The sequence below is a fragment of the Festucalex cinctus genome, chromosome 14 (assembly GCF_051991245.1).
Source record: "Festucalex cinctus isolate MCC-2025b chromosome 14, RoL_Fcin_1.0, whole genome shotgun sequence".
In the NCBI taxonomy this organism is placed as follows: domain Eukaryota; kingdom Metazoa; phylum Chordata; class Actinopteri; order Syngnathiformes; family Syngnathidae; genus Festucalex; species Festucalex cinctus.
The window spans coordinates 1,402,819-1,428,485 of NC_135424.1; the positions used below are offsets into that span (position 1 = coordinate 1,402,819).

General features: G+C 37.3%; 1 protein-coding gene across 1 annotated transcript; it reads right to left on the reverse strand.

Moving 5' to 3' along the window:
* Positions 1–324: 324 nt before the first annotated feature.
* LOC144000928 (1-phosphatidylinositol 4,5-bisphosphate phosphodiesterase beta-1-like) lies at positions 325–24,623 on the reverse strand. Its single transcript, XM_077494736.1, has 32 exons — positions 23,715–24,623; positions 21,268–21,345; positions 20,716–20,784; positions 19,401–19,541; positions 19,255–19,334; positions 17,807–17,860; positions 16,038–16,113; positions 14,458–14,558; positions 13,194–13,357; positions 12,961–13,107; positions 12,729–12,886; positions 12,007–12,089; positions 11,790–11,874; positions 11,551–11,713; positions 10,414–10,472; positions 10,174–10,270; positions 10,002–10,086; positions 9,642–9,766; positions 8,133–8,287; positions 7,872–8,039; positions 7,071–7,170; positions 6,840–6,944; positions 6,632–6,744; positions 5,947–6,100; positions 5,096–5,149; positions 4,229–4,406; positions 4,027–4,156; positions 2,867–2,943; positions 2,636–2,725; positions 2,439–2,496; positions 2,274–2,360; positions 325–1,038 (listed from the first exon to the last, which is right to left on the reverse strand). Exons 1-32 carry the CDS (start codon positions 23,811–23,813, stop codon positions 886–888), a joined length of 3,486 nt encoding a protein of 1,161 aa, XP_077350862.1. The 5' UTR covers positions 23,814–24,623; the 3' UTR covers positions 325–885.
* Between the last annotated feature and the right edge of the window lie 1,044 nt (positions 24,624–25,667).

Here is a 25,667-nt window from a genome sequence, read left to right on the forward strand (position 1 = left end):
GAAATCCGTCACTGAGTGCGCTGCCAACCAGATTGCGCCCCGGTGTTATTTGCGCGTATGTAAATGAGGTCATTTGCATACGTTTGATGCAAAATATGCCCACCCCGATGCAAATGAGACTCATTGATATGCAGCGTCTAATTCACTAAACGCCAGCGCTAAAAATAGCTAAATAACGTTTATCGAAAGCACGTATTAACCTGCCGCAACCTCGATCCCGGGATCATGACAGCAGTACATGGCGTGGTGCACGTCCCGCTCTGGCTGATCATGCAGAGGAGAGCGAGAGTCTGTCATGCCCCCCCCCCCCCCCCCCCCCCCCCCCCCCAGGAAGAAGAAAACATCTCACGCCAGCCAAAGCTGGTTAGTAGCTTTGTTGGTTGGCTGATCTATAGGCTGGGAGGTTGGTTAGTAGGTAGGTCAGTGGCTAGGTAGGATAGAATATTGGTTGGTCTTTTTTTTTTTAGTAGCAAAAATGGAATATTGCTTAGGTAGCTCGGAAGTTAGCAAGGCATGAAAGTAGGTACAAGTAGGTTGGCTTGTTTGGAAGGCGGGTAGAAGGGATCGGCAGGTAGAGGTGTGCCAGTTAGCTGCTCACCAGGTTGGTTGGTCATTAGGCTGCTAGGTTAGAAAGTTGGCAGATGGGCAGGACTGTAGAAAAGTTGCTTGTAGGTATGGAAAGCTAAGTCAGTTTGTAGCTTGGTTGATAGGTAATAATAGGTTGAAAAAAAAAAAAAGATGATTGAAATGAGTGGCGTTAAAGGTCATCAAAGTGCATGCCGGATCCAAACAAACGATTTCAAGTCTTGATTGCACACAAAGTAACAGTCTGACTTCCTCCACGTGTAGTGAAACAGCTGCTGTGTTCACGTCCTGACGCGATCCTCAGTCGTCCTCGGAGAGAATCTCGTTGGGGGTGGACGGTCGGGACTTGCTGTGCCCTCGGACCTCGGGCCTCCTGTCCTGCAGGAAGTCTCGAATCTCGCCGGGCAAACGCTCAAACTTCTCCTGGAACTCGGCCTCGATGGCGCCCTGCAGCTGAATCAACGCGAGCAGACTTGCAATGAAATTGAAAGCTGCTTGAGTCACATGATCTCGGCTTCTGTGACGCTGGATTGCTGTCGAACATTTTTGTATTATTCTCCTTTTGTCTATACATTCAATGTTTTTGTATGTTTCCTGTAGTAGCATTTTTATCTCATAGTTTTTGCATGTTAAATGTCATATTTGGATACTGTCATTTAATATCTGTCTATGTTTTGGCTTATATTTTCTCCAAAAATTCTCATTCTCAAAATTCTCATAAAAAAAATATATTCTCATTATTATTATTATTTTTTTAAATGTTCTCTTTATTTTTGTCTTAATATTTTTGTATTATTTTACAGTATTTCTGTTTTTTTTTTTATATTGTTTTCAATTCTTGTATTTTTTTCCACTATTTATGTATTCTTTAAATAATAAATAATATTATCTTATAATATCTTGGTATTGTTATTTATTATTTATTTATTTTTTACATTTTCCATGTAATATTTATTTTCTAGTTTGTAGTTTTTATCCTTGTGTGCCTTTTTTTTTTGGTTTTTGCATTTTGTCCAATATTTTGTTTGCCCTATTATTTGTGTTTTCTAAAATAATTATTTTTCATATTTTTTTTCCAAATACTCGTGTACAGTTTGTCAATTAAAAAGTTTTCAAATAGTTGTGCATTTTTTGTCTAATATTTTTGTCTTAATAATTTTGTATTATTTTACAGTATTTCTACATTTTTTTTTATTGTTTTCAATGTTTGTATTTTTATTTCAATATTATGTATTTTTAAAATAATATTTCATTATTATTTTTATAATATTTTGGTATTATATATTTTTGTTACATTTTTCATTTAATATGTATTTTCTAGTTTGTAGTTTTTTTTCTCCCCCAAGTAGCATTTTGTGCCTTTTTTTTTGCCTTTTGTTTTGCCTATTATTTGTGTTTTCTAAAATAATTATTTTTGCATTTTTTTTCCAAATACTTGTGTATAGTTCGTCAATTTAAAAAACGTTTTCAAATAGTTGTGTATTTTTTTTTTGTCTCAATATTTTTGTATGGCTGTCAAATGTTTTGCTTTGTGCAAATTCTATGAACAAATCCGACATTTCAGATCATTTTGCTCACTAATAAATAATATGACACGTTCATCTTGATAATTGTTGCATTATTCGGACCTGCTTGTCTGCGTTTTAATGGCTAATTCAATGTTAGAAAATGTTTTCGGTGTGCGCTACCTTGGGTTTCTGCTCGAGAATCTCCTGCATCAGATGATTGTGTTGCTCCACCAGCTGCTCGTGACGCTTGCTTTGGGTCTCCTCCAGCTACGAGCACAAAAAACAACAACATGCAGATGACTTTCTATATCGCAGCGAGACGAAAGACGCGCAAAGTTGACTCACGCGTTTGATGTTCTGCACCACTTCATTGACGTACGACTTATTGATCTCCATTTTCTCTCTGGAACGCACGCACAGACCAGATGAAAGCTTTTTTTTTTTTTTCTCTCAGAGAGATGAATGAAGCGAGGACTGGAATGCTGATTAATAGATGACAGCCGAGCTCGATAATCATCCGACGAACTGGTGAGAAATCTTACTCTTCTGCGAGATGTTTCTCTTTGGTCTTGGCCAAGTTGATTTTCTCCGTTCTTCTTCGGTCCATCTGCCTCTTCAGCTCCTTCTTCTCCCTGAGTCAAAAAAAAACACGATGTAAATATTAGCGGGACGTCAACTGAGTGAACGGATCATTACTGGCTGTGGAAATGAAAAACAAAACAAAACAATCCGACACAATCACACAAGAGGCATTTTGGAGACGTTGCACTGACTTGCCGCACACGTCTTTGAGTTTCTTCATCTGCGTGCTGTGACTTTCCTCAGCCAGGCTGCTAAGTCGCTCGCTCAGCTGAAAACGGCAATAAAAGGTCACGAGAAAACAAAAAAAAAAATAAAAAAAGGTAAGGCAAGAAAATGACGACTTTGGACAAAAACAGAGAGACCGGACCGAACCGCAAGGACGGCATTTCATTTTTTGAAACATTGTTACACATTATAAAGAATATATTTTAATTCAAAAAAATGTAATAAATGAGTAAAAAAAATTTAAAAAAAAAACATGTATAAATAAATAACTAAATAAATAAATAAATAAATAAAAAGTAGGGAAAATGTGGTCATTTACCAGCAAATATATGAAGCAAAAAAAACAAAACAAAACAAACAAAACAAAAAAACAAAACAAAAAAAAAACCACACTTCAGTTATTTAAAAGTTACAAAAGAAAAATCAAGGTAAAAAGTAAAGTAAAAAAATACCAATAGGCCATTTTATAAAAGTAACAAGTTTTTAAAAGTAAAATGAATATTACAAGCAAAAATAAATAAAGCATAAAATAAATAAAAAATTAACAAAAAAACAAGGCTACTTGATAAAAGTAATTTTATTAAAGCAACCGGGGGGGGGGGGGGGGGGGGGGGGCAGGCATTTAATAAAAGTAAAGCAAATATTTAAAACAAAATAAAAATAGCCCCTGAAAGTAAAAAAAAAAATATATATATATATATATTTTTTTAAAGTTCAAAATGTGAATGTCTTTTAAAACATGAAAGAAGACAGGTTGATATGCGATTTGTTTTTTTTTTGTTTTTTGTTTTTTTTAAACTAAAAGCAGCCAATTCAAAAGAGAAATGTTGAGAAGATGTTAAATGTAAATGATTTTTTTAAACAAAAAAAGACTAGTTTTAAAATAAATTTGTCTTGTTAAAATATTAAGCCAAGCCATAGGGTATTTAAAAAAAAAAAAAAAGAGTTGAAGGTCGAGGTGACACTATTCCCTTCCAGCCCTGTAGGTGGCACTCATGCACATTATGAAGTGTCAAGACGTCTGCCATCCCCAAACGAACCCCGAATTCCTGAACGTATACCAAAGAACGAACACGCACGACCTCCAAACTCGTGGGCGGAGTTGACAGAGCGTGCGCGGCCTCACCGTCTTGACGTGCTCCCTCTGCAGATACTTCTGGCTGTCGTACTGCTCCCGCCTGAGCGCCACCAGCTGCTGGTGCTGCTCGTCCCGCAGCGACTGGAGACGCTCGTCCGGCTCCTCGGACGACGAGCTCCTGCCAACGAACCAACGTCAGTGATGAACGTGCGCCGTTTGGCCGGGACCACCACCCAAAAAAAAACGTCACCTGCTCTTGCTGCACTGCCTGGCCGTCTTCTTGTACTTGTTGTTGATGTCTCGCAGGAGCTCGGACGTCTTCTTCTGGTGCCTCCTCACCAGCTCCTTCAGCTCCTTGAACTGGCGCCGCTGCTCCTTCTGGTACAACTTGGACTGCTGCAGGCTGGCCAGCGTGCACGCCGGCACGTCTGACGAAAACAATTTCAACGGTTAACGGTCTTTACGCGATGGCAAACAAACTATGACCTTAAAAACCAAGATACATACTGAACAGTGATATTTGATATAATATATATCCTCGTGGGCTTGTGAACATGTTTTGTTGTTGACTACCTTAAGTTTTAACTCATTCACTGCCAAAAACGTATAAATCCGTTTTTCAATACTTTGCCCTTCACTCCCAAAAACGTATTTATACGTTTTTTTTGTTTTGTGTTTTTTTTTTTTTTTTTAAATGCTATCGCAGGCTTTGATGCAGCTTCAGACCTGAAGAGGTCGCTTAAAGCAATGGTAGTTATTACAAAAAACGGCCAGCCGGTGGCAACAGAGTATAAGAGAGCAGCACGAGCAATGTTGCAACATTTTCAACAGGATTGTAAATAATTATGAAACGTAGCTATATTCTAATGCTAATTGCTGCAAAACGGAAACAGATAGAAATATACTTTTTTTCCTGATCAAAGAAGAGACTCTAATCTTTCTTTTGGTAGGTTCCGTGTTTTTATAGCAATAGAACACAATATTCTGTGGGCATTGCAAAATCAGTCCTAATCCAGTAAAACAGTGAAAACGCCTGAGGGTGAATAAGTTCATATGTGTGAAGTTGATATGAATGCATTAGAGGCCAAAGATCGGACGGACAGATGGACGGACGGACCTATCAAAACACTTAAGACCAAATCTTCGGTCTTCGCTGCCGGTTTGCTCGCATCTAAAATGTAAACACAAGACAAGAAACCTTTTGAAGGAACATCATCAACATGTTTGCAACTCATGCACTCATAAGTCAAATAAAATATCATTTTTAATAGTTTATGTCAACATTCGAGCGCTCTTTCATTGTAAACCATAAAATGAATTCAAACATATGAAAAAATAAACAATTTTACATGTGCCGTACAACACATTTGACGTTCTTCTCTTTGGTTTCAATTTGTTACAAAGAATAAATCACGTTATTACAATAATAAACTGGTGACATATACATCTAATGTATCTCATCCAACAATTGATTATGTCAACATAATTGCAGCAATTATAAAATATACAATTAAAAATTAGAATGAATTATTGTATTATAAAAATAAATCCTTTTATAATCGCTAACATGCACATTTGATACTATTTTAACCGAAGCCATCTTCACTGATTTATTGTAAATATCAACATTAAAAATTCATTAACAAAAGAAACAATTTTCTATATACAGAACATTCAACTTTTCTAATTCATTATAATCAAATCAATTATAAATGACATTTAAAAAGTAAAATGAGCGATATTATTGAAAAGAACTATTTTGCATTTACATCTCATTTTAAATAATACAATTAAAAATGAGAATGACTCATTATTATATGTAAAAAAAAAACGTTGGGACGGGCGAGTACCAATATCATGTATCAGTTTTATCTCAAGGTATTTGTCATGTTTTTCATTCCCAAAACCAAAAGTGTCCCTTCAGCACAAAAGTCTGCACACCCCTGGTCTAATAAGTGGCGCCATTACCTGTCGCAGCTGCTTGCTGATTGGCCGCCGAGGCTTTGGGGGCGGCGGCGGCGACGGGAGCCTGGCCCGCGGGTCCGGGGGCCGGGCTCAGTCCGTTCTCCACCAGTGTCGACTTGGGGTCGTTTTTACGCTCGGCGCAGCCGTCCGCTTCGTCCTGGAAGTGCGCAACGCAAGGATGACATCACAGCCATTTTGAATTTAAAAGTTACAAAAAAACAAAAATCAAGGGTGAAAAGTATACGTAAAAATACCGACAAGCCATTTTATAAAAGTAAAAAAAGGTTTTAAAAGAATAATGAAAATTCCAAGCAAAAATAAAGAGAGGAAAAAAATAATAATAATAATAATAATTAAAAAATACAGAATTCCATTTGATCAAAGTAAAAAATTTAAAAGCAAAAAAAAAACCCCCAGCTATTTAAATAAAAGTAAAGCAAATATTTAAAACAGATGTAAATTAAAAACACCCCCTGTACGTAAAAAAGAAAAAAGTTGAAAATCTCAGTCTTTTAAAACATGAAAAAAAGAATTAAAAAAAGAGAGAAAAAGATCTCAAGATATTAAATGAAAATGATTTTTTTTTAAAACAAAAAAGAGCAGTTTGTAAAATAAGACCTCCTCCCCAGTTCTATGAGGGTGTGCAGACTTTTGCAAGCAACCACACGACCGATGGCCCCTTTCTGACCTCGGTGTGCGCCTCGTCGTCTCCGTCCTCCAGCGTGAGAGCGGCCAGCTGCTTGGAACGCTGCTCCAGCAGGTTGACGTATCGAATCGGGTTGGACAGCGCCTCGATCACGTCTGCCGGCGAACGCAGACAACAACCACGGGGCATTTTGCTTGTTTTGGTTTTTCCCCAACATTGAAAGAAAGCAATTCACGGATGTCTTGAGAACCTGCAAAAGTGTCTGGGACGTAATCTTTGACTTCGATGTAGACGAACACGGCGGGCAGAATTAGAGATTGGTTCTTCTCGTTCCTCAGGCCGATATAACGATAGCCTTAAAAATAAAAAATAAAAAATAAAAAATAAAAACACGTACGTAATCAGAGCAGTGGCGTCTCCTTGACATCTTAAAGTAAAAGAAGATAGAAAAAATAACTAAATAAATAAATAAAACATGTACCGGGCCGTATGGCAGACACGGGAATTATGCGATGACCTATGAACTTGCCGCCTTCCTCAAAGGCGGCGATTCTTAGCGAGGCCAGCGTAGGAAGAATCACCTGCAAGAAAAAAAAGCGGACAGACACAGGAAGTCCGCCAGTTTGTTTCAAGAGGCAATTTGAAGGGGATTTTGGCAATTTCCAGGGGTTCCAAAAAAAAAACAAAAAACACCACAGCAGGTTCTAGAATTGTTGGAAAATTGAGCTTGTCTACCATGAGAAGACCCACAAAAATAAATAAATAAAATCTAAAGCAGATGAGTATACAGACACACAAAAAATAAATAAATAAATAAATAAATATATTTTTTTTATAAATCTAAAGAAGATGAGTAGCCAGACACATAAAAATAAATAAATACGTAAATAAAACATAAAGAAGATGAGTATACAGACACAAAAATAAAATAAATAAATAAATTAAAAAAAGTCTAAAGAATATGACTAAACAGACACACAAAAATAAATAAAAAAATAAATAAATACATTAATTAATTCATTATAAAAAAATAATCTAAAGAACATGAGTACACAGATCCAGAAAAAAAACATCTCAAGAACCCATTCCTGAAAAACACAAGAACTCTTTGGTTTTAGCCAGGGGTCCTAAAACACAAAGTGGCCCTCAAAATCTTTCTCTGAGACCAACATCCAATTTGGTAGACATCCTGATCATGTGTCGACCCACAAAAAAAAAAAAAAAAAAAGCTTCAAAAAGCCCTGCCCACAAAGACGTGAACGTTTTTGTAATGGCTTCCCACCTTCTTGAAAACGACAGGTTCCTCATCCCACAGCGGGTTGACGGCGTTGTTGTTCGGCGAGGTTTTGGTCTTCAGGGCTTTCCTCCTGGTGTCCACCGGAAGCCCGAACATCTCCACTTCCACGTAGACGCCCACCCTGCGCTCGCTCAGGAACTGGCCCGAGATCACCTGGGAAATGAAAAACAAAAGAGAAAAAGTGAGCCACGTGACCGAGCGAGACTTCTCCACGGAGGTGAAGATGCTTCCCGCCCGCTGGCCGACCTTGACGGAGAGCGTGTTGGCCACGATGCCGTCCACCGTGTTCTCCGTGAAGGGGTCAAAGTGTTTGTCGGGCCGCCGCATGAACTCGGGCTTCAGCCGGTAGCCGCTGCGACCGTTGTACTCGAACATGAAGAGGTTCAACTGCATGGACAGATCTGCAACAACAACAAATTCTCTGCAAGCTAGCTTTTGCACCAGAATCAAATTTCGCTTTGCGACGTAAAATCTGGTCGCCACGTCCTTCACACTGACCCGACACCAGTGCAAGCTGCTGAAGTCACACGGCGGCCATCTTGTTACTCCCAGACCACACTATAAACTAAACTAAGTGCAATTCCTGCAGAAATTGCGTGGGAATGCCAATAGCTGAATGCTAATGAAGTAAATAATTAGATATTAATTACTAGTAGTAGTAATAGTTGAATGACAAATGAAAAGAAATATATATATAGATGAGTGGTCCATCATGAGCAGATGCTAAAATGAAGTCCCAAGAAGCAAGTTTGCCGTTTTTGTTTCGAAGCAGAGTTTTTTTTTTTTTTTTTTTCACAATTTCTAGAGGTTCTTTCCAAAACAAAAATATTCAAGAAAGATTGGAAAGTTCCGCTCCTGAAGCCACTTTCATCTCGCCACGTGAGATGTCTGTCGTGAGCGGGCCCACAGAGATGTAAAAAGTCCGCCATTTTAGGTTTGAAGCAGCCATTTTTAGGGTCAATTTGTGGGTCCTTCAATGATAAATTGAAAATAATAATATTAATAATAACAAAAAATAAATAAATAATAATGATAATAATAAATAATTAAACAATAATAATATAATTAAAATAAATACGTAAATAAATTACCAGCTTATAATAATAATAATAATAAATAAAAATAATACATAAAATAAATAAATAAATATCCATCCATCCATCCATCCATTTTCTTGACCGCTTATTCGTCACAAGGGTCGCGGGGGGTGCTGGAGCCTATCTCAGCTGGCTCTGGGCAGAAGGCGGGGGACAACCTCAACTGGTTGCCAGCCAATTGCAGATAAATAAATATAAAATAATTAATAAAATAATATATAATAAATAAATGCATCAATAAAGAAGTAATAAAAAAATAAAAAAATAAAAACCCATCTGTATTTTGGGGATTTTGGCCCACCATGAGACTTGACATTGTTTTGGTGCTTTGTTGTCTGAGCTGTATTTTGTGTTTTGAATTTGACGTAGATTCTGTTTATTTATTTAAATATGTATTTATCTATTCACTCATACTTATTGATGTCAATTTTATTTACTTGTATACTTACAATATTTGTTTTGCTTATCTTATTCTTCAAATAAATAAATGTGACTTGACTGCATGAGCGATTTCGGTTCCACGTGCAGCACTTTGTATACGGCGATGCTCGTTTTAACGTGCTTTATCAATAAAGTTGAGTTAATAATATAAACGCAGGAAAAGACACCACAAAAAAAAAAAAAAAAAAAAAAAAAAGGGAAATTGTGGACTTCTCACCGATGGTTTGATAATTGAGCGCCACCAGTTGACAGCCGGCGTTCCAGAAGAGCTGCGGCATGAAGTTGGACGAGTCCACTCGGGTTCCTTTGGGATAAATCCGACTCAGCTGGGATTTATTGTATCTGGTGGACGCCGGGGTTAAGAAGTATCGCATTTGACATTTTCAGCTCTTTATCAAAAAAAAATAATCAGAATTATTATGTCCTGGTTATACCGCGCTTCCATATTTCACGCGAGGCATCAAACGCATTCATCAGGCGAGCGCGCGCTCGCTTTCAAAAAGGCTTCGTATCGAAAGAGACACGAAAGCAGCCGGGATGGCGAGCGGTCGCCCGCGGCAACCGTCGCCAAGGATACTCCACAAACTCCACCGGCGACTTGGTGAGATGCTCCAGAGCTTTGGTCTCCACAAACGACGACATGTGGTAACAGCGGGCCGCTTCTACGCGACAGGACGGGACAGGACAGGAAAACGACACACCTGAGCACGTTTGTCCCCTCGGCCGACATGTCCGCTCGTGTCGCTTACTCTTGGAGGCCTCGAAGGAGTTGAACTTGGTGGGCTGCACGTAGTTGACCAGCGTGGACATCTCCTCCGTGGCCACCGCCTCGCGCTCCGCCGAGCCCTGCGAAACCAAAATCGGTTTTGCGACCGCCAGGTGAAGGTGCAACGATTCACGGGTTAATCATTGGCAACTGTTTTTGATGATCAATATTTTAGAGGCATTGTTTGCATCTAATTCTTAGCCCTTCTTGAGGTCACACTGACCTTTTTGCCGTCGTCGTCGTCATCGTCGTCGTCTTCCTCGCTCTCAGCCTCCATCTCCGCTGAAAATCAGAAATGAACATTTACCTTCACTGACTGCGTTCCATTCTTAGTTTCATGAAATCGGGTGGCAAATAATCGTCTGTAGAAGTTTCTTATATGCAGTGCGGAAGGGATAGACCGATTATCGGCTGGGCTGATTATTGGCGCCGATATTCAGCATTTTGACGAATATCGGCATCGGCCATTTTGAAAAATCATCAACAGATCAATTGAAAAAAGTGTTCAGGGGGGATTATTTTAATTTTCATAGATGCGACTGACTGTCTGCACCTTCTGTTTTTGTTTGAAATTAAAAAAACTAAGTAAAATATTTAATACTTCAGATATCTTGAAATAATCTAAATATATATGTATATATATATATATACATATATATATATTAAATCATGAAAAAATATGGAGCCGTTATAGTGGCTGTATATAAACGACAAATCTCGCGACACTTGCAGAGGCGTACAGATAATCTGTCGGGAGACAAAGTATCACAATTTATCGCGATATCGATATTTACTTTAAGCTCTAAGTTTTTATTTAAATTTTGAAGACATGCTCGTGTCTCTGGAAGATCATCGAACGTTTTGTTCGATTTTTAAAACAAAGATGTCTATTGATTAAGATTTTTATTTTAAAGTTCAATATTTTATGAACCGTAAACATTCTCAATAAACATATGCTCAAAAGTAAATAATAAATAAGAAAATCAATATTTTCCCCTTTAGTGAAAAATGAATCTCGGCTCCAAATATCGGTTATCAGCATCCTTGACTACGAATAATCGGTATCGGTATTAGCCCTGAAAAAAAAAAAAAAAAACATATCGGTCTATCTCGACAGTGCGTTCTCGTATAATTTTTTTTTAATGAATTTTTATGAGCAAAAAAAAAAAAAAAGAAAAATCCTCCAATTGCGCAGAGCGAGGATGCCACTTGATTAGGTACACTTGCACACTCTAAAAGCAGCGTCCCCCTCCGCAACCTTTATTGTGCCAACAAAAATCTCCCAAAACAGCCTGAAGGACAATTTTATTCGGCGGAACTTTTGGCGCGAGCTCGGCCCTCCTCGTGTCGCCCGTCGTACCTGTCGTGTTGTTGCTAGGCGACACGGGCTCGGGGTCCTGATTGGCCGGCTGCTCCGTCAGCCTCTTGACGTCGCCGCTGACTGCTTTGTGAGATTTCTTGTTCTTGATGAGGATTTTGCCCATCAGCTCCTGAGGACTGGGCAGCGGCACGCCCGACTCCAGCTGGAATGAAAATCACCACCAAAACGTCGCCAAAAATCTTCTTTTTTTTAAAAAATTTCCTCTTAAGAGTTCTGACCGGGTATTTGTCCAGCGGGTCGATCAGTAACGCCTCCCCGAAGATGGAGCGACAATATTCCGCCATTTTTGCCTGCTGCTTCAAGCTGACAGAAAGAAAGAGTTTGAAGTATTGAAGTAAAACAAAACGCGTCCAAATGAAAAGCTGAAGAAAGTTATTAACTTATCGTTTTCCCAAAGCAGTTTTAAACATTTTGTCTCTTTTGAAAGTTACTCACGAGTCGACGTGGTTCTCAAAAGACAAGATGACCGGGAAAGGTGACGTCTTGAAGGCGCACTCGGCAATGGCCTCAATTACTTCCTGGTCAAAAACAAACAAAAAATATTCTCAAACAATGACGAAAATATAATGAAAGCTATTTTTTGTGTGTTCAAATATGGAAGTTTAAGAAAGCAAAAGCAAAATAAAAAACAAAAAAACAAAAAAAAACACCTTGACAGAATGTTTTTTTTTTATATAATAATAGCCATGATGACAACAAAAAAATTCTCATGATTAAAACTCATGAAAAAAGAATAAAATCTAGAAAAAAAACATTTGTTAAAATATTAAAATTTTCAAAATTGGCAAAACCTAATTATAAAAAAAAGCACATTTTATAATTTCTCAATGACTTCCTGCAAAATAAAAAAAAGAAAATAATTTTAATAGACATTTCAAACTAAACTAACAGTAAAAAAACAAAACAAAAATATAAGGGCTTTATTTGTCTTTAGACAGATTTAAAAGCTACTTGAGTACTTAAGTGATGAACAAAAAACTTCATTTCTTACATTTATCAATTTCCGGACCCAAACAAACAACAAAACCCAAAAAAAACAAAAAACAATTAAGTTTCATAATGTACAGTCACTAAAATCGATGTGATAAAAAAAATAAATAATAATAATTCAAACGGAGCAGCGCGGTTTCCAATTTCATTCCTTTCGTGTTGTCGACCTTGAAGGAGATCTCGGAGGTCATGGTGAAGCCGTGCGTGATGACGGGCTCCTCGTCGGCCGTGCGACCTTTCCACACGTCCAGCTCCACGCAGCGACATCCGGCCAGCAGCACCTGCCGGTACATCTCCACCGACGAGCTCCCCGCCAGCTGGCCCGCTGTAAAAACAAAAACAAAAAACCAAATCAGAATATAGCGGAAGGAATTCATTCCCAAGACGGCGCCATGATACCCGTCAGGTAGGTGTTGTGCGAGGAGTTGACGAAATAGTGCGAGAGCGGGAAGCTCATGTCTTCCGACTGGTCCAGCTTGTCCGGCGGGATGACGCCGTTCTCGTCGCTCGACAGGTAACCGCAGAAGGCCTGCGACGAGATCAGCCCTGGACGCACGCACGCACGCTCAAATTTGCAATTTGGAATTTTGGGGGGTTTTCTTTTTTTTGCCGCCGTTGTGTTTGGTTCTCACGCTGCTGCAGGAGCATCTTGTCGCTCTGGTGTCTTTCCAGGAGCGTTTGCGTCTGAGCGGGCCGGAGAGGCGGGTAGAGGATCTCGTTGAGTCGGGGGTCCCTCTGCTTGTTGTTGATGAAGTCCGTCATCTGATCCACCGACATGGTCCCGTCGTCGCCCCCCCTGCGGGAAACGCCCGTCCACTTTTGTCATGTCTACTAACTGCTATCGTTATTCTTCTTGTTTTTTTTTTGGTTGCGCTCTTGTTGCTAGGCAGAATTTGTGGAGTTCAATAATCATCAGTGATGGAGAACGGGTGGACGGTTATTGCACATGCCAGAAACAAATACTGGATGATGAATAAATACATTTGCCGTTACATACCTACAAAATCCTGAAAATGACCTCGTGAAATCCAAAAAGTTATTCATGCAACTTGACTCTTTCCTCATTAAATTGCTATTAATCTCATTTCAAATTGGATTCACTTGATTTCTTCCTCAAATTTCTACAAATCACGTCATGTGACATTTCTTAGTTTTCGATTTTTCATGAATTTGCACAAAAAACATAAAAAAATATAAAGTTATTATGGTGTGTTAACTGCATGGAGATTTTATGTGGGGGGAATTTAATGCATTTTGGAAAAAGGCTAGAAGATAACAAAATGTAGAAAAAAAATGAAGGATTAAATACTTTTCACATGCAGTGTTAATATATATTAAAAAAATGTAAAAAAAACAAACATCTAACATATTCTTAATGGGGTATTGCATGTATTAAAAAAAAAAATAGGTGCCCTCAATACTTTCTGGATGTACTTTAAGTACAATGGATTTCTTTAATTTTATTAAATACATTTAATTCAAATTATTTAATTTTTTTTCAAAATTAGGTAAACAAATAAAATAACCATGTTTTAGTGGTTTGCTATGTGTGTAAAACTTGGATTTTTATTTATATTAAAAAAAATAATAATAATTAAAAAAAATTGGAACAAGGCTGTAACAAAAAATGCTTATGAGATTTCTTAGTTTCTCATTTTTAACCTTTTTTTTTTAATTTTTTTTTTTTTTACAAAAATATCAAAATAATTAAAATAATAAAAAATGCTATAAATATTTCCTGGATGCACGAAGCACTTGACTTTTAGAATTTTCAGTGACAGAAATTAATTCATTCCACTTGGCGTTGTGACAAGCAGGACGAGCGCTCGTCTGCCTCCGTCTTCATCGTTCTCAAACCAAAACAAACGAGCAAACGGCGGCGGCACGCTCGCTCACTGCAGTTTAAAGATGTTGGCCAGCTCCGGGCGAGGACAAAGATGCTCCAGGAAGCTCTTGTACACCTCCGGCGTGAAGTCCTCCAGTTTGATGGCGTCACCCTGAAGAGCATCAAACGTGCCAGTTAGAGCAAATCGCGCAAATTCCTTCAATGAAGTTTTGACGAGCCAGACAGACGCGAGCTCGTCCGTCCCCTTGGCGCAACCGTGAGTCACCGCGCCAGACGAACGGCAGACGAATGCCGACAGATAACAAAACCAAAGAAAAGGAAATAAAGAAAGAGAAAGACGAGAGCATGCAGAGGACACTCAGCTCAGCAAATCAATGGCGAAATGTTTCAGATGTTCCTCATTTGAAATATTCACACTGAATGTTAAAAAAGGCCCAAAGAAACTTCGATGTAATGAGAACACTTGAAAGTGGCTTTGAAAGAAGACGGATGAATTTTGCAGTACATCTATTTAAAAGCTGAGTTATGATACTTCTATCGGATTATGAAAACGATTGTGAAATAGTCATCAAAATGGTTTATACGTTCAATTCATTAAACTGATGAATAGTGAAATCCACCTGTTTTTTATCCATCTCAGAGGGCGGCCATTTTGCCACTCGCCGGCGACTAAAGATGTCTAAAGCAGTGGTGTCCAAACTACGGCCCGGGGGGGCCATTTGCGTCCATTTTTTAGTGGCCCGCGACATATGCTAAAAAATGGCCTTTGACTCAGGTCAAATAAAATAAAAACAATAAATGTTTGGAGATGGTTAAAGTAAGAAGGGAGAGTGTCAAAAAACACAGGCGCTATTAAAGGTTATTTTAGTTAACTAAAACTAACAAAAAAACAAAAATTCAAAAAAAAATTTCATTAACAAAATAAAACAAAAACGAAGATGCTTTTTAAAAAAAGGAAAACTAACTGAAACTACATTTTATGTTTACAAAACGAACTAAAATAAAACTATAATTATAGCAAAAATTGTACGTGAAAAATAATGAAAGTATCAAATTAATTACAGACAAAATATTAACATTTTTAGTGCTATAATGGGCTGAATAAGTGAAGTATCCCTTTAATATTTTGTCTATAATTAATGTGGTAACTTGATTACTTTTCATGTACAATTAGTACCTTTAAAAAGTAATTTTTCTACTTGCTGTCGACTGATGATGACATCACCTGTGCTGACCAATCATGGCTCAGTTTACTGACCAAACCCAGAAAACAGGTGAGCCATGATTGGTCGGGTGATGTCATCATCAGTCGACAACAAGTAGAAAAATGAAGTTATGGACAAAATATTCACTTTTCACTGCTGAAAATTGTTCATCGAGTCAAGTATCCCTTTAAAGAACATATCGTCGGGTGTCGGGCGGGGAAAAAACATATTTTCAAACTGGGTGAATATTAATATTTTTCACAAATCAACACATCGTCGGTTATTTTTCGCTTTATCAACTAATTTAATGCATCCAAAAAATAGCTTGAGTACAAATCTAGCATGAAAAATTCCTACGTTTACTTTTGATAAACCTCAACTCATTTCATTTGACAATCGAAAAGCAGAAGATGAGTTTGACAGACCCGGCCGTAAGGAAGTCGGCAGTTCTCCAAGGCGTTCTCCACTCGCTTCCTGTCTGATGAAAACAAGCGAACGATACTGCAAGAAACAAAAACAGAAAATGCAATAAATCTCATGACGACACAGAATCAACTTCAAATTCTGCCAACGTCCCGACACGTCCTTGAAGGGACTCGAGACGAGTCCCGGTCTGGACGGACGGACGGACGGACGGCACGGATTACTTTGGCCGCGGTCCATTTCAAGAACGGCTGTCGAGATGTGTCCCGCATTTCAACGAGGAGCGATTTGTTTGCGTTTGATATTCTGCTTTTCATCGCAATTGCGCAACCTCTTTCACCGGAAAAGACATCAGTTATATAAACCTATTTTGAGAGACTTTTTACTTAACGATCTTATTTGATCAAGCAGTCTTAGCCTCGAGTTTTAAGTACTTGAAACAAGCATTTTCCACATTTTATGATGACAACTAAACCGTGAATTTTCTTATTTTAAGATTTTGCAGAATCTAGAAATAAGATTAAAGGAAACAATGAAACAAAAGTGCAAGTTTGCAGTTTCGTTATATTTACTCATTTTTCATCTTTCCAATATTCTGGTATTCAAATTCAGTGGTCTAGTGGTAGAGTGCCTACCCTCAGACTTGGAGGTTGTGGGTTCAATCCTGGCCAAAGACAATTTAAAAAAAACTAAATAAAAAAAATATGTGACCCTCAGGCAAAGTTATCGAAGAGTTAAAAAAAAAAAAAAAAAATACATACGCATTTTAAGAAAATAGTTCTATTTATTACAGCTTCCAAAAAAATCAATATAACTTGTTTTTTTGTCGAAAAATACTATTTTCAAGACCGCTGTGGTTGATATGGGAATAGCATTATTTTCCTATTTTTCTTAATCTTACAGATAAATTTAAGCATTTTTTTTCCTGTCCTGTTGGCAAATAATTTTGCTTATTTGAAGTAATAATTTTCTTATTTGACTATATATTTTTTTCTTAAATGTTCTACCTTTCTTATGGTAATGAGTATATGGCATACAGTAAATTTGCCATATTTGAATCATGTGCAACTGATGCACGTGCATATAACAAAGTACTTTATTTTATTTACTTATTTTACTTTATTATTTCCAGTTTATTGCCTAAATTTGGTACTGGGGTAAGTTTTTGGGGCCAAACAGGCAGTGTGAAAAGGGGGTACACCTATGGAGGACCAAAACGGCCAAAATTCAAAATAAATAAATGACTAAAAGTGAAAATAAAAATGGATATAAAAAAAATATAATTAAAAAAATAAATAAATAAATAAATTATATATATATATATATATATATATATATATATATGTATAAATAAATAAATAAATACATTTGTATTGAATTTTTGAATGCTATTTTTTTAATATCCATTTTTATTTTTCACTTTTAATCATTCATATATTTATTTAGCCATTTATTTATTTTGAATTTTGGCAGTTTCGGTCCGCCAAAGTAAACGTGCGCATCGGGCCTCCGGAAAGTCTCCATGTTTTCCTTCATCCTGGCGTCACATGCGCCGCCGCCGACCGATTAGCAGGTCAGCGCTGAATTAAGCACCTTGATGGATCCTGTCCCTGTTTTTGCTTCCCCAAGTGCACGTGGAATTGAGTTTATTTCGGGAAGCAGCGGGACGGGAAAGAGCAAAGCGATGAAGTTTGTGCACGTCTCTGCAGATTGTCTGGTGGACGGCCACAAGAGCAGAATGTCGCGCAGCTAACAAACAGGAGCGACTCACTTCTTGACGGGAATTCTGCCCTCCGCGTTGGGCTGGAGAGTCAACTTCACGTACCTGCCGGAACAAAAACGATGCATTGGATTTCTTTTTAGATATGCGCAGATTCAGAATCTATTTTGCTTGAGTTTGTGTCTCAATCAGTCACAGAGCAGTTGTCACACAATAAATAAATGAATAATAGGTCATCAAATTACTAACTTGACAGAAAAAGGGAATTTTAAATGAGGACAATTGTATGAAAAGAATGGGTGAATAAATAAAAAGGATTAAATGAAAAACAATGAAAAAAAGAGGAGAGAAAACAACCAAAAAGGAGGGAAAAATTGAATACATGGGAATTTTAAAGGAGAAATGGATGGCATTAAAAAAAAAAAAAAAAAAAGAGGAAAATGGGCTAAGATTTTTTTTTTTAGATGCCCAAAAAATAAAAGAAATGATTATGAGGAAAAAGATTAAAAAAGGAAAACAAAGGCGAAAAAACATGACGAAAGGCAAAATTAGAAAGAAAGAGATAAAACTGTACGTTTAAAAAAAGAAAAATGACTAAAAAAAATAGAAAAATGAGAGAAGAAAAAAATGACAATAGAAGGATTAAAATAAAGTATTGGAAAAGAAAAGAAATAACAGGGAGGAATTTTTACAAATGAGAAAAAAATGGAAAATTAAAATTAAATTAAATATCTATTTAAAAAAAATGAGAAAATTGAGAAACTGGGAAAATGTGGCAAAATAGGTGAATAAATAAAAAGGTTTAAATGTAAAACAATGAAAAAAAACAGGAAAGAAAAGAAATGAAAAAAAGGGAAAAGTGAATACATGGGAATTTTAATAAAGGAAAAATGGATGGTATTAAAGAAAAGAGAAAAATGGGTTAAGAATTTTTAAAAAAATAAAAGGATAACGTGAAAAAAGATTAAAAAGGAAAACGATGAAAGGAGACAATGGTGAAAAAATATGACTAAAGGAAAAATGTGAGGGAAAAAAAAATCTAGAAAGAAAGAGATACAACCGGACATTCAAAAAAAAAAGAAAAGAAAAGAAAAATGGTTAAAAATAAGAAAAGAGATATAACTGGAAATTTTAAAAAAGAAAAATGGTTAAAAAAAAAAAAAAAGAAAAAAAGAAAAATGGGAGAAGAAAAAAAATGACAAAAGAAGGATTAAAATAAAGCATTGGAAAAGAAAAAGAAATAACTTGGAGGAATATTTACAAATGAGAAAAAATGTAAAATTACAATAGCTAAAAAAAAAAATTGAGAACTGGGAAAATGTGGCAAAAAGAAAAGTAAAAAAAAAAAAAAGTTTTTAAAAGAGGGAAAAAAATTGAATAAGGGGTATAAAGAAACTGAAATAAAAAAGACAAAAAAAACCCAACTGATTTTGGAAGTTTCCGATAATCAATAATCCGAAAACTGGCAGACTTTGCGTGTGCGTGTGTTGTTGACTCACGCTTTGAGGAGGCTGTGGTCTCTGTTGAGGTTGTGGCTCAGCAGGTTGGAAGACAGGCAAAAGAGCTCCTCACACCACACCTACCAAAACCATCATCATCGTCATCATCATCATCATCGTCATCATCATCGTCATCCCGCTCGAACCTTGGCCTCGTCCTCCTGCGACGCGATGAAGATGATCTGGTTGACGTTGACGATGTCGGAGGCCGTCACCACGGTGACCATGCGGTTCTCCAGCCGGCCCACCAGGTTGCCCACGTCCAGCAGCTCCCGCAGCTTGGCCTCCTATTGGCCAAAAAAAGGTCACAATCGCTTTGCGATAGACGGACAGCGTGCAGATATAAAAAGTCTACACACCCCTGTTCAAACGGCAGGTTGAGACCGAGATACATCATTTTGAAACTTTTTTTCCGCCATGACTGTGGTCATTCATGTTCTTCTGATTATGAGCAGTGTTGTGTTTGTGCCAAACGTAACTTTTTGAAAGTTCAACTTTGGTCTCGTCAGACCATAACATGTTTTCTTATGTGTTTGGTAGATTTGGGGTGGCTTTATATTTTCATTTGGAGAAAACAATGTGGCATTTTAAGACCTTCAACTCATTTGCTCCCAAAAACGTATAAATACGTTCTATTTCAAATGTATTAAGTGTCCCAAAGACGTATTTATACGTTTTTTTTATTTTTTTAATGCTAGATCATACAGAATGCTTTGATGCAGCCTCTCAACTGCAGATAATGGGTGATTAAAAAATGGTAGTAATTACAAAAACGGCCAGCAGGTAGCAGCAGAGTATAAGAGATCAACCAGGGGGGGGGCGGGAAAGCTCAATTACTCAAAATTGTAAATAGATCTGTAAATAATGATGAAACTTAGCTATATTTGAATGCTAATTGCTGCAAAACCGAAACAGATAGAAATATATATTTTTTTCCCTGATGAAAGAAGACACTCTAATCTTTCTTTAGGTAGGTTCCATGTTTTTATAGCAATAGAATACAATATTATGTGGGCCTTGCAAAATCAGTCAAAATCCAGTAAAACAACCGGGTCGAAGGGAGTTGCTTCAGTCAAAATGGCTGCCAGTGAATGAGTTAAAGGGCAGATTGAAAGATTAAGTTTTCTAATTATGTCAATCAAGTCCATGAAAATTATCCAAGCAGAAGACACAAATTAATTAAAAACACAAATCTCTATTTACCATAAAAGAGCACATTCCAAAAATGAATAAGAATCATTTTTTGGAATATGACTTTGACATAACATAACGCACTGGATGTACATAGTGTAGCGCGAATACACAATGAGCACTTCAGCATACAAATGGCTTTATTTATTTATTTATTTTTTTTCCTCGCATGAAGAATCAGCGAGATTTGGTTTCTACGGCGACGCGGAAGACGGAGGTGAAGGAAGTGAAGAGGAGGCGGAAAGAAGGTGAAGAGGCCGCCCGTTTTACCTTGGCAGTTTTGGTGCTTCTGCCCGTCCTGACATCTTTGACGTGCGTCAAGTCTAACAACTCCGTCTCCTGAAAGACGCAAATACACACACACGCACTTAATCCTGTTCCCTGCAGAGGCGCCAAACTGCGCGTGTGTTGACAATCAATAATAGCCCCATGCTGAGCACCTTTAGGCTCTGCACGTGGTCACTTCCTGTTTATGTAAAGCTTGTGGTATTTTTATTTCTGTCATGACTAGGGTCATATAAGGGTTATGCTTTCCTACTGTCATGACTAGGGTCATGTACGGGTTATGTTATGCTTACTGTCATGACTAGGGTCATATAAGGGTTATGCTTTCCTACTGTCATGACTAGGGTCATGTGAGGGTTATGTTTAAACCTCGGGGTCCGCCAGGATGTGGCCTTGTGACCTGACTGTCATAGACTCGAAAATGAATTTTGCTGTTTTATCCACGTAGTTAATTTATGTTGCGTCAGTAATCTTGTAAATAAAATGAATTACGAATATCCTATAACGAGCGCGTTACGTTAAAGTGCACACGAGTACCTTGTTCTGGTCGGTCCAGTAGAGATAAAGTCCGTGAGAGTCCACAAAGAGAGTCACAGGCGTTACTGTGGAAAGATCCTGTAGGGAAAACACATGCAAAAAAAAAAAAGTAACCTAAAGAAACAACAACTGTATCTAAGATAGATCCTTGAGGTACCCCGGAACTAATTTGAGCTCAAAATAGGGCTGTAAGTGTGTTCAATGAATACATAAAATATAGCATATTGTAAATCCATCCATTTTCTGAACCGCTTTTCCGTACTAGGGTCGCGGGGGTGCTGGAGCCTATCCCAGCTGGCTTCGGGCAGTGGGCGGGTTACACCCTGAACTGGTTGCTGACCAAACCAGGCATAATGTAAATATTTAAAAATAAATATGAGACATCTTCATTTTCATTTTTTCAGAACAAACACTACATCAAATTCGTTGGATACAGTTTTGGAGAAGAATAAACAAAAATACAATTAAGAAAAATATATAGAATATAGTCAATAACCTCATTAATGCAAGTTCATTTTCAGAACATACAAAAAATAGAAAATAAAACATATATAGTTTGAGCAGAGTAAATGAGATGCATCACAAACAGAGCTGTAATCTTCAATCAAATCAATAACATTGCCAATTAAGAAATCAGAAAATTCTATTTGCCTGAGTGAATTTGTACAACCCGCATATAATAAAATCATTTTCATGACTTCATTTTACAACAACAGATATAAAGTCCATAGAATATAAACAGAACAAACAATCAATACTTGGTGCCAAATCAACAAAACCTCGCCGATCTTCTCCAACAGTGATCAAAGAGCCATGAAATGATTTAATATGATTTGCCAAAGGTTGCGCTTGACTCATCCCGAGCGAGCGCCTTTTTTTCCACGCCGACGACTGAAAAGTAGAACTCGAAGCGCCGAGGATGGCTAACTCGATCCCTGACAAGCATTGCCATGGCAACCAACTCTCTTTTTAAAACAGCCAGCATGGAAACCAAAAAAAAACCAAAAAAAACTGAACTGTAGAAAAAAAATAAATAAAAAAATAAAACCCACTTTTGTGCTCATATCATATTCTCGCGCACGCGCACAAGCACGCATTCATTGTCAATCATCCACATCACATTATGCATCAGGTCTGTTTAGGTAGGGGCAGCCGTGCCAGTTGCCATAGCAACCGCATCGCCGCACGTCCTCGTTGCGAGGCCACTTTAAAATACCAAGATACACACGAGTACACGCATAACACGCGCACGCACGCACATGTTGCTGGCATGCAATCAACAGGTGCTCTCAGCCAAAAAGATGATCAATAAAGAAATCGAATCATAAATAGTGCCTCATTCGCTGTGGGAAAATTCTGCATGAAATTTCAGTGAATTAGTCGGGAAATTATGAATTACAAATCATCTATTCTTTTGGCGATCCATCTATGGCAAGCGACAATTACCTGCCAGCAGGTGAAAGGAACCTGCGCATTCACCTGTTGCCAATCGTGCAACAGTAACAGCAAAGTGTTCAACTAACCTAAAGCGTGCTGTATTTTTTGGGGGATTCATTTAAATAAATTAAAATAAAAAATAAATAAATAAATCACTTTCACCTTAAATACATTAATAATTACAAAATAAATTACATAAGATAAATAAGAAAAATTAAAAATAATATAATTTTAAAAAATGTTAAAAATAAAGGTTTGTGGGAAGAATGAATTTGCTTAAAACTGCAATATTTGTCAATTACAAATACACAAACTAAAAAGCAAATAAATAAAATTAACCCATTAAAATACATCATTTTCATGACTACATTTTAAAATACATAAGATAAGAAAAAATGTAGTTTGGAAGAAAAGTAAATGAGTTCAAACTAGCACGGTATTTTTCAATTAAAAAATACATGAAAAATAATTAAGAAATAAATTTTTTTATTTATTTACATGACATTTTTCATACATAAAATAAATTGGGCAAATTGGTTTCGAGAATATGAATAAGCTAAAAACAAAATAAATAAATAAATAAATAAATCGTAATAGTTTCAAAGAGTTCAAAAGATGTTTTTTTCAATTAGTAAAATATACATAAATATGATGAAATTTAAAAAAATATATATACTACATTCCTTTTCATTAGTTCATTTTACAGCATACATAATATGAATAGAAAAATTTATTGTTTCTGAGAAGAGCAATTAACTCAAACTGCTATATTTGTCAATTAATGAAACAAAAAATAGCAAAAAAAAAAATAAAAAATCACGTGTCAGCCAATTTGTGAATAAATTGAAACAAGATCCTCAGAATTTCAGTTGACACTTTTTTTTCCACATATTATTTCAATAAAGCTTGTGAAACAGTGCATGTGTTCCATCATACGATTTCTCGTGTCAATTCAACCCCCCCAAAAGATGCATTTTTTGCAATTGTTGCACTTTTTGCATCCGTCTTACCTCGTCCCATTTGATGAAGTTGCTGCCGTTCCTCAGGGTCGGCGACACGGCGGGGGGCTGGAGTTTCAAGGCGTGGACCCCCGGCTGGGCGCTGGCCATGGCTCCAAACGCCGGCGGCGGTCCGAGCTTGTCAAACTCCCGTCAACAGGCGGAGACGGCGGACTGATGCTTCTGCTGCTGCCTCCTCCTCCTCCTCCTCAGCATCTTCTCCTCCTTGTGCTGCCGCCGGTGCTACTATCTGCGGTTCCACCCCCGCCCTTGTGTGCTGCAAGAGACAGACTGAAGCAGATGCCTTTATGGGAAGACGACAACACACGTGCGCGCGTGCGCTCAGCCTCCACAAATTGACTCATCGGCGACATGCGCAAAAAAGCGGCTTCCCACAGATGGGGGAGGGATGAGAGGGAAGAAAAGGGATGGAGGGATGAGGAGGAGAGGAAAAAGGGGAAGAAGATGAGTGGTGGAGCGGAGGCGGACTGCAAAAGTGGGGTGGGGAGAGGAAAAAAAAAGAAAAAAAAAGCAGGACACTTCAGTCAAATGAGACCATCAGGAGGAAGTGGTTGACTTTTTGATGCTCGGTCAACAGGTGGGAGCGCGTTGGAGGATTGTGGGAAGAGACATTTCCTTACCTTAGTGGGATTTTTTTTTACAGTATACATCAAATAAAAAAAAAAAATAAAAAAAAAGGTGAGATCACATTCACAACTCCACTGTACTTTTCAATTAGAGAAGGCAATTTTTTTTGGGGAGAAACTGCGTGCGAAGGCTGAAATGCGGAATGACAAAATATGGAAGCATGCGGAATGATGTGCAGTGACTTGGAATGATTTGGATCGATACAGAAATATGTGAAATGGCTTTCGAAAATTTTGTAATAAGACAAAGAAACGAGACTAAGTGCAATTTCTCTCATGACTAGAGTCATGCAAGGGTTATGTTTAAACCTAGGGGTCCTTTGAGGGGGGGGAGGGGTACTGTCATGACTAGGGTCATGCAAGGGTTTTATTTACTGTCGTGACTAGGGTCATGCAAGAGTTATGCTGACTGTCATGACTAGGGTCATGCAAGGGTTATGTTTACGGTCATGATTAGGGTCATGTAAGGCTTATTTTCAAACTTAGGGGTCCCCTGGGGGGGGGTGGGGGGTGTACTGTCATGACTAGGGTCATGCAAGAGTTATGCTTACTGTCATGACTAGGGGCATGCAAGGTTTATGTTTACGGTCATGATTAGGGTCATGCAAGGATTATGTTGACTGTCATGACTAGGGTCATGCCCTAAAAAAAAACAGAAGTTGGTGCTCTGTTTATGGAACATATATATATATATATATATATATATATATATATATATATATATATATATATATATATATATATATATATATATATTTTTTTTTATAATGTTTTCCCCCTGTTTTTCTGAATATTTTTTTTATGACAGGAAAAAAAAATATTCAGTAAAACCGATAAAAAATATTTAAAAAAAATAAAAAAAATCAAAGCTCACCCCATAAAATTTGGTCAGAAAAAACACAATTTTTTGCATTTTTTTTTTCCAGTGAATGCAATACGCTTCCATAATTTATACTGTTCAAATGTATTACAATTTTATAAATGATAATCATGGGGGGGCACTTCTAGAGACATCAAATCGGAATCAGTTCCTTTTCAAATCATCTTTCTTTTAAAAAAGTATCATCCTTCCTTCTTTCCTCTCTTTAGTTTTTCCTCTGGTCTCCAAATGTATTGGAATTGAGAGTTTTTTTCTGGGGTTGGTGAAACATTCTGGTTTTGTAACCATGTGGTTGGCAAATGGTCTCTGGTTGGTTCTGGACATCTTTCTTTCCTTTGATCTTTCCTCTGGTCTCCCGACCTTCTGAATTTTCACGACTCTGGCGAGACTCTCAAGTATCTGATTAAGGTGAAGGGGAATGAGATTTTTAATTATGTT

Excerpts from the sequence above, each read along its gene's own strand:
- LOC144000928 (XM_077494736.1), bottom strand. The coding sequence starts at position 23,813 with ATGGCCAGCGCCCAGCCGGGGGTCCACGCCTTGAAACTCCAGCCCCCC. Across the intron at positions 19,542-20,715 it reads GAAGCACCAAAACTGCCAAG|GAGGCCAAGCTGCGGGAGCT; the intron begins GTAAAACGGGCG and ends TTTGGCCAATAG. Across the intron at positions 1,039-2,273 it reads TTCTCGAGCAGAAACCCAAG|CTGCAGGGCGCCATCGAGGC; the intron begins GTAGCGCACACC and ends GCGTTGATTCAG.